General features: G+C 42.6%; 1 protein-coding gene across 1 annotated transcript in view; it reads left to right on the forward strand.

Moving 5' to 3' along the window:
• Positions 1 to 16,549, forward strand: part of LOC115013291 (zinc finger SWIM domain-containing protein 6-like) — a 45,582-nt gene that overhangs the window by 18,265 nt on the left and 10,768 nt on the right. Inside the window, exons 2-10 of the mRNA XM_029439483.1 lie at positions 5,771 to 6,127; positions 8,076 to 8,224; positions 10,360 to 10,510; positions 12,336 to 12,515; positions 13,059 to 13,229; positions 13,345 to 13,491; positions 13,908 to 14,054; positions 14,932 to 15,192; positions 16,179 to 16,314. Of these exons, the coding sequence (XP_029295343.1) occupies positions 5,771 to 6,127; positions 8,076 to 8,224; positions 10,360 to 10,510; positions 12,336 to 12,515; positions 13,059 to 13,229; positions 13,345 to 13,491; positions 13,908 to 14,054; positions 14,932 to 15,192; positions 16,179 to 16,314 (1,699 nt within the window). The remainder of the gene's footprint in view (positions 1 to 5,770; positions 6,128 to 8,075; positions 8,225 to 10,359; positions 10,511 to 12,335; positions 12,516 to 13,058; positions 13,230 to 13,344; positions 13,492 to 13,907; positions 14,055 to 14,931; positions 15,193 to 16,178; positions 16,315 to 16,549) is intronic.

Raw genomic sequence — 16,549 nt, forward strand, 5'->3', positions numbered from 1 at the left:
CTGCCTTTATAAGAAATATAATTTTATCCACCAAAAGAAATCCACGTATTTGACAAAGCTGTTTATCTTTTTAATGTTATCAATAGCTGTGGCATTATGGTATGTAGCTATGTTAAAATATATTCCTATCTGCATTTAAAAGAATAATTGACATTTTGGAAAATATGCTTATTTGCTTTCTTCCAGAGAGTAAGATGAGAAGATTGATGCCACTTTTATCTGTACAGTAAATATGAAGCTACAGCCAAGAGCCAGTTAGCTTAGCTTAGCATTAATAATGTAAACAGGGGGGAACAGCTAGCCTGGGTCTTTCAAAGGTAACAAAATCTACCTTCCAGCAGGGAGACCAGGAAGTTGCTGCTCCTGGGCTAGAAATAGTCTGACGCATACTCCCTACTCATCTAACTTTTGGCAAAAAAGTGCATTTCCCAAAATGTTAATCTATTCCTTTTACAGAATCTTTCCTTAGCTAATTCTCCATAAAAAAGATGTTTCCTCCCTGAATTCCCTGAAAGGTTTCTGGCAACTGGGTCTTTCATGTGTTACTAACAGAACTCATTTTCTCATCACTTTATCCTTTTTGTCTTGTGTCTATCACATCCTTGAACAGAGGCTTCACTGCCTTTTTTCTACTGGCCAGCCTTCTAAACGCCAACCTTTGGGATCAGTCAGCAGAGCAGTAACATCAGCTCTGCTTGACAGGCCCAATCCAGCAAAATTAGAATCCATTTTGAAAGTGATAGTTTGAAAATTGCAAGTCATTCCTGATATACCGCTTGGCAACTAAGTGGCAGCAGCCCAGTAGTCAACTGTCATTTCAACCGCCAGCTGACGACAACTCCAATCACCCGCACAGCCGTCAAATGCACACACACACACCGATATACACACACACGTACAGATATTCTTTCCCTCCCATCCGTATAATCAGCATGCATATTTTGCTGTCAGAATCTCAAGCGGAAGTAAAAGCATTGAAATTCATAGAATTTCAATGAACATTAATTCATGCTTATTTGTGTCTGTCGGGATAAGCATTCAGACTGGGAGATAGTATGAGTTTTAGTTGGTGCATGTGTGTGAATGTGCCGGTGATGGAAAAAGCACAGAAAAGAAAAAAGGCTTTTTGGTCTTCTTGAGGGTTTAAGGCATAAATATGGCCGCCCCTGGAGCTCAGCTGTGTTATTCCAGCCCGTCCCACACCTAGGACACACACACATGCACACACACGCCTGGAGCAAGGTCTCCTGCAGGATAACATTGATCTCTGTTTATAGTCTCTGTATGGGTGCTTCCTTATAGGACCACACACGCATGTACTCATTATTACTCACACAAACCTACCCTGTAAGAGGCTGAAAGGCCTTGTATTTGTCTTTATAGGCTTATTAATTGGGCTGGTTCAAGGAGCCGCAATGAAAAATTGTCCTTTATCTGTGGGTGGGATGGAGGCGGTGTTAGAGGTGGGGGACCCATCCTCGACCTGCCTTGCTTGTCTTCAGTTGTAGTTCAGATCTCCTTTCAGTAGGGCCTCTCAGTTCAGTCTAACCGAACGGATTGGATTCCAGTCCAGTGGCCTTTTCTCAGTGAGTTTTTAGCAGGTCATCTTTGGTCAACATGGAGTAGGATCTCACGTTAAATGTTCAACTACTGCAGGTGTTGCCCTGTGGATCAGGGAAGCTCTAGCAGAGCAGAGTCGAATTTAAGTGTTGCTCTGTTTTCTGTCTGCAGCTCATAAGGTAATTTAATTAATGTGCAAGGCTAAAGTATATCGGCCCAGGTGAATTAGCCTTAAATATCTATTTGCTTTCTCATTTTCTTTTTCTTTTTCTTTGCTTTTGTTGACTCACTTTTACACCAGCCCATTTGTTTCATCTTTTTTCTCGCACTGAAATCAATCATGTATTCAGAATTACACACACACACACACACACACACACACACACACACACACACACACACACACACACACACACACACAAATATAACGGATGAGTGTCTGAACTGCATGGTGCCATATTAGATTTAGGTGACAGTCACTCACCAACCAATTCAGCCAATAAACTTAATGACGTCCCGACTGCTGGGCCGGAATTTTCTCCATTGACTTGGAATCTTAATTTGATTGCGGAAGTATATGTATGTTGCTCAATCTAATTTACTCCAGTGATTTTGGAACACTGAGCACTTTTGTGCTTAGGCAAGCAAACCCTTCAGCCCCGGCCCGATACCCACCGCCTGCCTTCATGTGGGAAGCTAAATCCTGTTTTATAGGGAGCGTATAAAGGCGGCATTCTTCCGTCACAACAGATGTATGTTGAAGGAGTTGCAGGTCTTAGTCTGGGCCTTTCCTCCCTGAAATAAGAGCAGGAGTCCGGTATTTCTGGGGCCCCTTGTTGTTGAGTAGACAGAAGTGGTCCTCGCTGGTCAAGAGAGTGCATGCTGGCTTATCGGCACTTATACAAGTTCAAAACCCGAGAGAAAGATAGAGCAAAGCGCTATTTGTGGGAATGCTTTGATGTGGGTCCCCCAAAAAGTGTGGGTGGTCTGCAGGCTTTTGTGGGATTTGAACATATATATACATACGCTAATTCTCGCCCACTCTTTCACACACTGTTCTTGCTGCCTTACACAGCTCCTCGGGCCAAGTGTGATTTCACCAGGGCGGTCACAAGGGGTTTCTAGGGCAACCTCACAGAGGCCTTGTTCTAAAAATGGCCGCCATGGTTACTTTGAAAGCCAACCCTGGCCTCTTGAACATGCACAGAAAAGAGCCCTGAGCACCACTTGGGGAGGGGAGCTGGGTGGACTGGGTGAGGGGGAAACCAGGCTCTTTAATAGCTAGCACATGAGACATTGAAGGTTTCATACCAACCCAACCAGGAGTCATGGGAGGTGTGTGCGAGTGTGCACGTGTTAGTGTACCTAAACAGTAATAGCCCTGTACTCAGTGCTTGGCTAAATTAAAAGGGCATTTTTGGCGTGGGGGGGCAGTTTTTGGTGCCCAGACGAATAGACGGGGAAAGGCGAAACTCATTACCTACCCATCTGTCAGAGAGTGAGAGAAAAAGAGCTGTGGGAATGTGGATGGAGGGAGGGACGCATGAAAAGGGCTTGGAAGTGGAGAGAGTGAGAGTGTCCATTAAAGCAACACAGTGGACTTTTCAAACAAGGATAAGTCTTTAATCACTGTATAGTTTGTCATACTCCATGTGTTTTGAATTTTTTTTGAAGTATCCCTGTTAATTTTACCAATGGGAAAATGAAAAACATTTGAAAAATAAACTGCAGCTGCTTGTGTGTGTGTGTGTGTGTGTGTGTGTGTGTGTGTGTGTGTGTGTGTGTGTGTGTGTGTGTGTGTGTGTGTGTTTGCATCAGAGGTTGATTTTACTTTGAGCTCTCTCAGCCCCACATGTTTTTGATGTTCTCTTTTTCTCTCCCCTCTCTGGACCAGGGGCCACTCTTGAAACATAAGCTTGTGTCACGCACACACACACACACACACACACACACACACACACACACACACACACACACACACACACACACACACACACACACACACAGAATGTATCAGCAAGTATTAAAAGCCATTGCTAATTTGTATGATGTTACACAGCTAAATAAGTTAGCTATCCATTCTACAACCAGCTGCACCATGTAAACCTTTTTGTTTCGTTTAAGAGTGACTCAGTATCTCTCTCTCTCTCTCTCTCTGTCTCTGTCTCTGTCTGTCTTGCTCTCTCTCTCTCTCTCTCTCTCTCTCTCTCTCTGTCTTGCTCTCTCTCTCTCTCTCTCTCTCTCTCTCTGTCTCTGTCTATCTGTCTGTCTGTCTGTCTGTCTGTCTGTCTGTGTCTCTCTCTCTCTCAGCTGTAGACATATAGGCTTTGATCAGTGCAGATGCAAGTGGCTGCCATATTCGATCCACACCCCTCTTCTGTGGATATTGTTAACGAACATGTACTTCCTCTGCCAGCTGGCTTTCAGAATGGAAAAGCATATCTCCATGGCAATGTTCTGCAGTTCTGCACTGGATATTTGCAGCTAACACTTATAATACAATAACAAAACACTGCTATTTCTGTTGTGATGCTCTTGCAAATTTTCACTGTGCTAATGGAGCTTTTTGGATTGATAAACTTGTACGCGGCCTCAGTTTAACGCATGTAGATGGTGTGTGTGTATATATATATATATATATATATATATATATATATATATATATATATAGCAGTAAATAGGGTCACAACCCTTAGCTATATATATATATATATATATATATATATATATATATATATATATATATATATATAGCTAAGGGTTGTGACCCTATTTACTTCTTGCTCTCTTTTTCTTCGTATTCACCTGCATTTTTAGCACACCCCTTAACCCCTGACCCTCTGTTCATCTTGCTTGTGTACCCCTCACCCGTTTCCATCTATATCCTATAAAATATTCAAATCCTGCCCCTCCCTTCATACCTAATGTAGAGCCCCAGAATTCGCTTTGATATTTGCGTTAATACATGCTTGATATCACAGCGATGCGTCCGCTCAGCCCTTTGATAAACGTATTTAAGAGATGTATGTCTTTGCCTGGTCCACATGCATTTCAGAGATCTCTCCTGTGAACATAAATGCATTTATAAGCTACTCTCTGCCTCTCCTAACCACTCCCATTATTAATAAATGCATGATCTCACGCAGCGGCTTGTGTGTGCGTACATGTGTGTCTCTTTCATATGCTCATCAGTGTGTGTTTTAGGCCACTGCCGGAGACCCCGCCCTGCTCATTCATATTCATCCTCGCATAATGACTAGCCGCGCCTCCGGATAGCGCAGTCAGGATAAGATCAAACATTATATTCAAACAAGAGGCTGTATAATTTATACTGTAACAGCCGTGCTCACGGCTCACTTCCTCATCTCTTTCTCAGTTCCCCCTGCAGTGGATCCCCGATCTGAGTTCCTGCATCTAGATTTCTGTCAGGCTCATTGACTCTCTCTCAGAGTCGTAACTGTGGTCTGCAGCTGGTCCTGATCATGCTCTTACGATAAGAGAACATGGGGCCTTTGGCAGGTGACTGTCCAACTCAGTCTGTTTCATCCTGAGCGTGTTCATTCTTAAAGAGATTTATTCACTAATGTCATTTACTAAAGGGCACAGTCAATGAGTTGATCAAGTCATCCAATCCACATCCAATAGATGTTTAGGCAAAACCTCCAGTTGTTGGCTGTTTGGAGACGATATATTCCTGCTCTTATCTCGGTCTTACTTAATGACGATTGACCTCTGTTCGTAGTAACAATCAAAGTTGCTTGGCTTGAAACTCAATAACTAAAACTGGCTGTATTAGTGTATTACTAACGAAGTAAATCAAAGGAATTAAGTTGTGTAGGGCTGCAAACAACAATTCATCAAAATCATCATCGATTATTTTCTTGATAAATCAAATTATCTATAGTCTATAATAAAGATTATTTCCCATCAGCCCATTACAAGTTCACAGAGCCCAGATATTCAGTTAACGCTCAAGACAAAGAGTATTTGCGAGACATTGGAGAAGCTGGAACCGGTGACATTTTTGCTTTGAAAATGTTGAACTGTTAACTGATCATCAAAATTGTTGCTGATTTAATTTTCAGTTGATCGACTATTAGTTTCATCTCTAAAGTACAATGGAAGGATGGATATTTACAAACATTGTAAATCTCTTTTTAAAAGATCTTTCTTGAAAAATGATTTTCTCTTTTCTTTCTCACTCTTTCAGGTTTCCATCTCAGCGGGACAGTGACGGACCCCGCCACACCCTCGACCCCAGAGCTTGTATGCAGCGTCAGTGTCAGCTTCGACCGCTGCAAGATCACGGCAGTAACATGCACCTGCGGCAATAAAGACATCTTCTACTGCGCCCATGTAGTGGCGCTGTCGCTTTACAGAGTACGGAAGCCCGAGCAGGTCAAACTGCACCTGCCCATCTCAGAAACCCTATTCCAGATGAGCAGAGACCAGCTGCAGAAGTTCGTCCAGTATCTGATTTCAGTCCACCACACCGAAGTGTTGCCAACCGCGCAAAAACTGGCCGACGAGATTCTGTCGCAGAACTCGGAGATCAACCAGGTCCACGGTGAGGGAAAGTGTGTGTGTCAGTGAGTGTGGAGAAGGGCATGTTTATGGTCATGCAGGTGTGTGTATTTATGCGTGCGCATGTGTGTGTTCTTGCCTGCGTGTATTGACTGCACGATGAAGGTAAAGCGTGGCAGGATCAATGTTACTCATTAGTGAGATCCAGACAGTAAAAGAGAGACTGTGCTTCTAATCAACACTATAGACCCGTTATTTACCTCTGAGAGCGAGAGAACGATACAGAGACGAAGAGTTTAGCACAGGGGTAAAGGAAGGTGCATATCTCTTGTTATCGATAATGTACTTGCTGCTTACCTCAATAAAAGAGGCAGAAACTGAAAGGCAAACAACACAGAGAAAAATAAATGAGTGAAAAAGAGGAAGGCATGAAAACGCATACATGTGTTATTGTCAAACCGTTTTGTAACTCAGAAGTGAAGAAGAAGAAGAAGAAGAAGAAGAAGAAGAAGAAGAAGAAGAAGAAGAAGAAGAAGAAGAAGAAGAAGAAGAAGAAGAAGAAGAAGAAGAAGAAGAAGAAGAAGAAGAAGAAGAAGAAGAAGAAAAGAGAAGAAGAAGAAGAAGAAGAAGAAGAAGAAGAAGAAGAAGAAGAAGAAGAAGAAGAAGAAGACATACAGTAACAAACATCTTGAGGGAGGATTTTTGAAGATACTGAGAAACATAATGGAGGACCGTAATAAATATGCAACTTGGAGAACGAGAGGGAGATCTTCATCACAGCACTTCTGTGATGAAAGGTTTTTATTTAATTTGAAGGCCTATTGATTTGTTGCTCTTCCATCAATAATCCTGTACAACTAAAACATGTCATTTGCATTAAAAGATCTAACTGGATTACTTTAATTAAGGAAATGTTAAGGTGAATCCTTATTTTATTTTTACGCTTATTGCATTCTAGGAAAGCTTACTGTGCTGTCCTTATTATTTGGTATGATAAAATCAATGTGTGTGTGTGGGATGTTACAATATTACAATTCTCAGATGACTACTGGATTTTTGTTTAGGTTTGCTTTGGGCTGCTTCCACAAAATACGGTTGAATTCAGTGCAAAATACCTGAGGATAGTATTAATATAAGAAGGTAGACCAAGTGAGAGTATCCCACATTAATGATTTCAATTGCAGCCTTTGTTTTGAGACTTGTGACAAAATGACTGAGAAGCTTTGCTGTTTGTTTTTAACATTGTTCCCACTTGCATTGTCGTAGTGTTCTTAAAATAGTCTATTAAAGGCTGAAAAACACAAATATAATGAGTGAATGTGACATGTTACTGCACATAATGACATCTACTGTTTACTTTTAGTATCGATTTTAAACTGATGATTATTTTCTCAAATAATTCAATAAAATAGTGAAATCATGATTTCCTAAAGCCCAGGGTGCTGCCTCGCGTTGCTTGCTTTGTCCGCCTTGCAGTCAAAAACCTTCAGTTCATTCAGTTTACAATCACATACGACAAAGAAAATCCGCAAACCCTCACATTTGAGACGCTTGAATCGGAGAATGTTTCTAATTTTTGCTTAAAGAAATGACATAAACAATGAATGAATGATCAAAAATAGTTGCACATTTATTTTTCTGTTAATCTACTATTTGATTACTTTGTTCTCAACAGTGGCAATGTATTTTCTTGTGCGTTATATATATTGTTCTTATATTTCTGTGGACACAAATAAATGTTCTCATGTCGCAGGTGTAGAAAAAGGGATTAAATTCTCTGAAGTTAATAAACCTTTGTCTTCCCCCCATTAAGGGTTAATGTTTGGTCTTTCTGTAAAGGTTAGAATGAGGTCAAATTGTGTTCGACAATGAAAAGATGTACACAGGACAAGGTTGACGTTGGACTCAAAAACACTCTGTAAAATATGCTGCATATGAGCCATATACTATTTATGAATATAACGTATATTTGTGTGTGTGTGTGTATGTAGGGGCCCCGGACCCCACAGCAGGAGCCAGTGTGGACGATGAGAACTGCTGGCATCTGGATGAGGAGCAGGTTCAGGAGCAAGTCAAGCTCTTCCTGTCGCAGGGAGGATACCACGGCTCGGGAAAGCAACTCAACCTGCTCTTCAGCAAGGTCAGGAGCCAGCAACATTCATTAATCTACATACAGAACATAACAACACGCATACAACACATACCCACCCTGACCGCCACAGGCACCGGCACACAGTTCATCCTGCCTGTGTAGGTTCACCTCCCTCCCTTTAGGTGTTCTCGTCTCTCTACAAGAACACACACATGCAGTCTCTGATCCTCCCCTCTGCATCCTGTTAATAAATATTTTCTTCTTCTCTTTAGTGCACTTCTCTTCTGTTCCCTTATGAAAAGAGGCCTTCCCTGTTCAAAGTAATCCCAGACAAAACAACTTACATATATTGGCATTAAAAGGCAGGCTGCCTCTTAGCTCCAGCTAATTGCATAAAGGAAGTGTAACATAAAGAGAGAAAAAAAGCTTACACTATGCACTACCCGTGATAAAACGATTACATGAGAGATGTGTGGTTCGCTGTGTATTACAGTGGCAGAGTTAGGGCAGCATTAATGTTGTGCGCTATGTAAAAACAGGCCATTATCATCCACCCTGCCCCTCTTTTAGAACGTCTCTCGGCTTGGTGCTCTTTGATGCCCGTCATATCCTTTTCAGCACACACACCCACTGACAGTCATGTATACGCTTGTCCACTCGCACACCCACGTCGAGAGTCGCGTACGCATTTGTGCGTACACCGAGCTGCCCTCAAATGATAAACACACACCTACTGAATGTGAATTAATGTATATGCTGTATGTGCTCCTGTGTGTCTGTGGCTTTTTCTTGTGTTTATGAATAACACGCGTCACTTATGTGCTTTTTTGTGCCCACGTCCATGACGTACAGTTAATCACCGCTCTTTTTTTATTTAGCTTTTCACTCAAAATATCAGTAATGTTTAAGAGTAGCGGATCGGTTTAACCTGGATTTATCCCCACGCACCCAACAGTGGTTGTGTTTTCTGCTGCTAGAAGATGCTGACCACCGTAGTTTGAGAAAGTGAGGAGAAAAAAAAGGAGAAAACTCAGCAAGAGGGGAAGAATATGAATGCTTTAACTTCTTTAAGTGGCTGTTTGACAAACAGTCTTTTCACAAAGATTTTTGTATTCTTTTTTTCTATTATTATTGGATTTACACATAGATTTGTATTTATTTTTTATTCCATAACAAACGCTGACACATTTCTGGATTTGTGTTTAAAGAATAACAAAATACTAAAAATATTTAGCCTTATTGTACAATGTGGCTCCTTCTGTTGTGAATGTTTTGTTTTTTTGTAACTTTTTAAAGAATATTTCAGAAATACAAAACTATTCAGACGGCATAAAACTAGTTTTTGGTATTCGATATTTCAAGTCGAGATGTGTAGTAGGTGCTTATAACATTGGAGAGAAAGCAAGGATGGTGCGAGAGGAATTTTGTCTCCTGGTTTGAGCAAACATTCTTGGCTCCAGTTGTATGCTCTCAATTTTTGACAGTTTGTACCACTTAAAGGCAAACTTGATTTGACCATGGAAGGTAAATGTCAAACCTCGCCTTCTAAGTAACAACGGAGAACAGCCCAGTCTGGAACAATTACTCTGATTTGTCTACAGACATTCAATAACTTGGAAATAGATATAATCCTAGCAGGTGGATGTTTTTTTAAAAAGCATGTTATTCCAACATTGTTAGAAAGTGACGTCTGAGGTATCAAGTCTTTTTTTTTTGTTTTTATTCAATACCCCTTTATTTCCCCATTAAGGCAATTATATTCTGCAGCTCGCCACACAGATCAGCAAATCAAACACAATAGAAAGGAAAACATCAAGTGTACAGTAACTATAAAAAACAACTTGTGGGGAAAAACAGGTAATTTATACTTTTAGATATCTGAAAACAATCTCAAGTCCTTACAAAAGCACTGCCTGAAATTGTTTGGCGCTCACTTGAGTTTTGTCATTGATAAACCATATGTGCATTTCTTCAAAGAATGCATACTTTTACATTTATTCTGTGTGTGTGTGTGTGTGTGTAGCAGTGCTGTATGTCTTCTCCCTTGTCAGAGCTGTTTGGTGTGTCTTTATATTACTGTGTGTCACTGTCTGTGTGTTCATTGCTCTCTGTTAGTGCATCTGTTTGAATAAACTGTGTGTATGTAACCCGTCCTCCCTGTCTCCTCCTCTCTCCTCCTGCAGGTGAGGGAGATGCTGAAGATGCGTGACTCCAACGGAGCGAGGATGTTAACACTGATCACAGAACAGTTCATGGCCGACCCTCGGCTGGCGCTGTGGAGACAGCAGGGCACCACCATGACCGACAAGTACAGACAGCTCTGGGACGAACTAGGTGAGTGGGAAAAACGCACACACACACCCACGCACGCACGTAAGCACTCACACACACTCACACACACACACACACACAATATCTGTCCTACAAATGTGCACACAGACGCGCACACACACCTCTTTCCCAGTATGCACAGGCACGGACAGATTTAGCAAGGTGGGCGATCGAACCCAGACTTTGAGACAAAAGCACACGCACATCTTTTTCCTTCCCTTTTGTTTATTTGTTCTTTGTGTCCAAGACAGCCCACATAGACACACACTCTCAGACGCTCACACTCGTCACTGACAGCCCCGTCTCTCCCTCTCACTGTGAACGCAAGTTTGGCAGCTCAGCAAGAGTGTCTTTGTGAATTACAAGCCGTTTAATGCAGCACATCGTGCCTCATCAAAACCCCAAATATTATGACCTCCGTAATGTTTTCAAACACTTCACATTATATATTTAGTTGATGTGACAGAGTGCTGCTCACCATGCAGTCATTTGGTTTGATATAGTGTGCAGTGCTTTTGACAGATGTACTGTACCTACAGCAAAACACTTCCTCACAAACCAAAACCAACAAGCCCGTCACCAGGACAGCACTTGTGTTGTCTCTTGTCTTTGTTGTTTTCCTCTAATGTCTTGGTTGATGTAGCTGCTTCAACTGCTGCTGCTGCTGCTGCTGCTACTGCTGTTGATGATGATGTTCGTTTTCTCCCTTTGGTCTTGTTCTGCACTTTGTGAGGACAGCACAGTGATCTCATCTGTTTCAATCCCACGTATTTTTGGAAGTGTGTGTACGGTCTCTTTGAAGTCCACACTTCAAACCCTTCTTCCCAAGTCCTTATCACTCCCCCTGATGTGTGGTGAATGCTGCCTCTTGGCGCCTCTCTCTCTCTCTCTCTCTCTCTCTCTCTCTCTCGCTTTCGTTCTCGCTCCCGCTTTCGTTCTCTCTCTCTCTCTCTCTCTCTCTCTCTCTCTCTCTCTCTCTCTCTCTCTGTCTCTCTGTCTCTCTGTCTCTCTCTGTCTCTCTCTCTGTCTCCCTCTTTTGTCTTTCTCTTCTTTGAGCCGCAGCTACTGCGCTCCTCCAGACACAAAGCCAAGCCTCATTCACTTGTCCTCACCCATGTCTCCTCGTCCAAATCTTCTCCGCTACCATTTCATTTTCTATTTCCTTTTTTTTTCTTCTACTCTCCCTCTGTTCTGCACCTTTTGTATTCTTTTTCTTTCTTCATGTCTCGTCTCTGTCCTTGTCTTCGTCCTTCCTCCCAAACTATCTGCCTTTACACGGATATATATGTACAACTCAATCACACACACACACACACACACACACACACACACACACACACACACACACACACACACACACACACACACACACACACACACACACACACACACACACACTGTAGAGTGTACATATCCCCAGCAGTCTTGAGAGTAAAATCCCTGAATGTGCTTGCATCCCCAGAGACATAGCCACTTTTCATATTCTGTTTGTTCCAATTTACTCCAAAATGATGTGTGTGCAGTCAGCGTTGCCTCGGGACTAGTTAAGTTCTCTGTTTTCACAGACTTTTGTATTCCAGTGCAAGATGGCAGCAGCATACAAAATGTGCACTAAAAGAAAAAAAAAACAATGTTATGAATGCTGCACATTTTTGAAAACTGCCTCCAGCTTTCACTTCTTGCAAGATAACTGTTTTTAAGATTTTTTAAACCTCGAAAGCCATACCTACCTGCATTGTATGACTCATGCTGATGTCATTGTCACACATTGGGAAGTAGGTCAGCTGACTGACTGTGTGCGTGTTTTTATGTTTGTGTGGGTGTCCAGGTGCCCTGTGGATGTGCATCGTACTGAACCCCCATTGCAAAGCAGAGCAGAAGTCATCATGGCTGCGCCAGCTGCGCAGATGGAACAGCGTGGACGTCTGCCCCTGGGAGGATGGTAACCACGGCAACGAACTGCCCAACCTCACCCACTCACTGCCTCAGGGTGCTCATGGCAACCAAGGTCAGAGATTGACAAGTTTTGCTTGTCTGTCAAAAAGATATTTATTTTGTAAAAATATATCTCAATGGGAGAGGTGCTATAATGCATGTAGCCTTTGTAAACATCCATCTCGCACACATGGAAAACTACTGTTCATCCCTGAGCAGGAAGTTTCATTACAAACAATCATCCTATTGGAGGGGATCTTTCCCATGTAGCTCATTCACTCTCAAAGCTTTTGTGCAGCATACTGCAGTGCAGAAGCCGGTACAGACTGCCATTCTCGTAGGTGATGGTTGTGTTTGTCTATAGTAATTATGCTAATGTCCCAAAAATGACCATGGTATTAATAGATGTTAAAATGCCTAGTCATTAAAGGCGAGAAAAGCAACCATATGACTATGCGTGTGGACCTTGCTCGAGCATCTTCTCACACCTCCTCCTCACTTCTTCTTCTTCTTCTTCTTCTTCTTCTTCTTCTTCTTCTTCTTCTTCTTCTTCTTCTGCTTCTTCTTCTTCTTCTTCTTCTTCTTCTTCTTCTTCTTCTTCTTCTTCTTCTTGCAGAGATGCGCCCCCACAGGACTGTGTTTACACGGGCCATTGAGGCCTGTGACCTGCACTGGCAGGACCGACACCTCCAGCACATTATCGCCAGTGACCTCTATGCCAACTACTGTTACCATGACAACCAGGAGGGCTCCCTCTTTGACACGCGTGGCTGGCCCTTGTGGCACGGTGAGTCTGTGTGTATGTAGGTGTATGTGATGACTTACTTATACACAGTATGGACTGATACTGTGCAGTTGCGAAATGGAGGAATATTGGAGTTAAAACTTTGTCTTTCCCTCAGAACATGTCCCGACGGCCTGTGCCCGGGTGGATGCCCTGCGTTCACACGGTTACCCTAGAGAAGCTCTCCGGCTGGCCATCGCTGTGGTGAACACGCTACGGCGGCAACAGCATAGGCAAATGGAGCACTTCCGCAGACATAAAAAAGGTGAAGCTAGTTTCTTTATTTATTGTTATGATACAAATGAGCCCTTATTATACCATCCCATACATAAATACCTTATAATATCAAAGCGTGGACAGAAGAGAGAAGGAGACATTTATCCAATAGTCCAATAGAAGTTTGTTTTTAAGGCAATTTTTGGAAGCTGGAGGAACTAATTGCCAAGAAAAGCAAACGAAAATAAATATTCGGTGGTTTTTTCATTACATTTTGTATTCATTGTCCTTATCTTTTCATTCGATTTAAGAAGTGTTCACTTTCCTACTGCAGGTCATTCTTACAGTGTTTTTGTCAGCTCTTCTGTTTTGTGAAGGCCATTCATAAATATATGAGTTTTAAAGTTCATCCCTTTGTTGGCACTCTTTGCTATCTGTGTTTTTATCTACTCTGTATTTTCTCAGAGTTGCTCCATAAAGGCCATACCTCCATAACCAACATGGAGGGCTGGGTGGGACACCCCCTGGATCCCATCGGTACCCTGTTCAGCACCTTGACAGAGTCGGGACGAGGGGGAGAGGAGGGCTCCAACACCTGCTTAGACCTCTCAGGTACTGCTGGCAGCCTGAATGGAACACATCTACACGTATACTTAAATATAGCTCTGGTTTTATGGCAACATTTGATACAAATCGTTCTGAGCCAACACAAATCCAAAAAGAATATACTGTTTTTATATGCTTTTTTTTAGTAACGCATACTTGTACTATATGATTTGTATATGAAATATACAGTATAATAACATACTGTATACATGGGTAACAAAACTACCATATTTAAGTACAGCATTATAGAAAAGGGACAGGGCTATAATCATGAAAGACCAAGTACAAAAACATTTCTATATTTATACACAGATCCTTTATAACATTTACATTTTTTAACATAATATTTATTATTCACAGAGATTGATTTTTGACAAAATACATGATTTATACTCGTGTCCGTGCCTTGTTGACTGCAGTTGAGTCATTTTTAGTCTATCTAGCAGCATAATAAGACATATTCTTCAGGTCTTTCATATTTCTCGACTTATATGCAGATGTTAGAAAGCATAGTTTAAGTGCAGATTCACCTTCAGTCTCTTTGTCTTATCTTCTCTTGCCTCCTCTCGTGTTTTTTTCATTTTTCCTCTCCTACGCTCGGCAATCGCTCTGTCCCTTGCTCTCTCCCTCATTGCCTCCTCTGCTCACAGAAATAGCCTTCTCCTTTGAGGTAGAGAAGTGAAGAGAGGAATGCTCCTGAGGCGTTGATCTTTATTTTGGATGGTCGTTGGGTTAAGACCTCTACTGTGTGACTGACACAGTGGTTTTCCATAGTAGACAGACTCATCTAGTGTCCAAAACCTCAGAGAATGCCAATTCATTTGACTTGTTTCAGCTCCCTTTCTCCTCATCTAACTTTCAGTTTTCTCTCTATTCGTCACAGACTGCTCCAGTGTTGTAAGCCGAGCAGAGCTCCAGCGAATGCCCGTGCAGCGATTGCTAGGTGACGGTGAATCGTACATTGCGCTGGCAGTGGAGACGGCTCTGATTGGCTTAGGCCAGCAGCGGGTGATGCCTGACGGGCTGTACGCTCAAGAGAAGGTGTGTCGCAACGAAGAGCAGCTATTGGCCAAGCTTCAGGAAGTGGAACTGGACGACTCCCTGGTCAAAATCTTCCGTAAACAGGCCGTCTTTCTGCTAGAGGGTGAGGGAGCTCACGGATAATATTCAACCTTTTATTGTCGCTTTATTTCACTACATCTCCCAGCAGTGTCCACACACACATACATATACTGTTTAGACACACCAGCTCTCTTTCTTTTCTCTCCTTCCCACGCACCAAGCCCCTACACATTCTTGCTAAAACAGGAAAAAACACATTGGACTCTGTCTCACTATTTATTATCCTTTCATTTTGTGGTGCAAATAGAAGCTGAGCTGCCCTGGGCCAGACCAAAATGAGCTCTTTACACAGTAACACCAGGGGTATTGTGTCAGCACACACAACAGTGTGTACATTTACAGGACTGGGGCTGGAGCAGAATGAGGTTTGGTTATGGGAAAGGCAGGAAGAGGAGGAGGAGGAGGAGGAGGAGGAGGGAGAGGTGGAACATCCTGAAGGGCTCGGCCCAGTCAAACTCCACTCCAGTCCCCACCCAAACCCCAGCCCTGCCTCGGTCCCGGCGCGACCACCCACCTCTGGCTCCGTTACTAATAGAGCACCAGGCTCCGAGGCCTCTGCGGGCCCCTTGAGGCTCCAGCCGCGCCACTGTGTGATGTGGTCTGTGGCTTAGGAGCCTGTTGGGGTTTAAAATAACCCACCAGAGACGAGGGGAAGTGCAGGAAGAGATGGGGGGGGGGGGGGAGGGAAGGGAGAGAGTGCAAGACAGTCTGCACACACACGACCATATGTTTTTTGACGTCACAGTTTGTTTTAATGCCGCGTGGCTTTGCCTCTTCCTGGCTGCGAGGGATAAGTCACTCCCCAGTGTGCTTTAGAAAACTCAATATACAACAATTGTTGTCTGTTTATGCTGTGTATATACCATCAATTTCAATACCATACCATAACATTTATTGACCTGATGAGACAAATAATTGTTTTATGAGTGAGTTTTCTTCCACCTCTTCGTTCCGTCAATAAACCCCCCCCCCTTTCTTTTGTGTCTCTTTTCTTTGTTTTTTGAGCAGCTGGTCCGTACTCTGGCCTTGGAGAGATCGTCCACAGAGAGAGTGTTCCCATGCACACCTTCGCCCGCTATCTCTTTACCTCTCTCCTACCTCACGACGCTGAACTGGCGTACAAAATTGCACTGAGAGCCATGCGGTAGGTCTTAAGTGTGTCTATGTGTGTGCGCTTGTGTGTGTTGCTGTAATCATGTCAAAACCTTGTTAATCACATTTTATTGATCTTCATTTGAAGATACACAAGCTGATCTTTGGATTAAGAAAAAGTCTCCCAAGTTTGGGATAATGGAGGCAAAAAAACCATCTGAGTAAAACCTCAGACTTAATGTAATCATCTGGCTTTAAATGGACGCAGCATCACTTGTTTATTAGTA

The sequence above is a fragment of the Cottoperca gobio genome, chromosome 9 (assembly GCF_900634415.1).
Source record: "Cottoperca gobio chromosome 9, fCotGob3.1, whole genome shotgun sequence".
Taxonomy (NCBI): domain Eukaryota; kingdom Metazoa; phylum Chordata; class Actinopteri; order Perciformes; family Bovichtidae; genus Cottoperca; species Cottoperca gobio.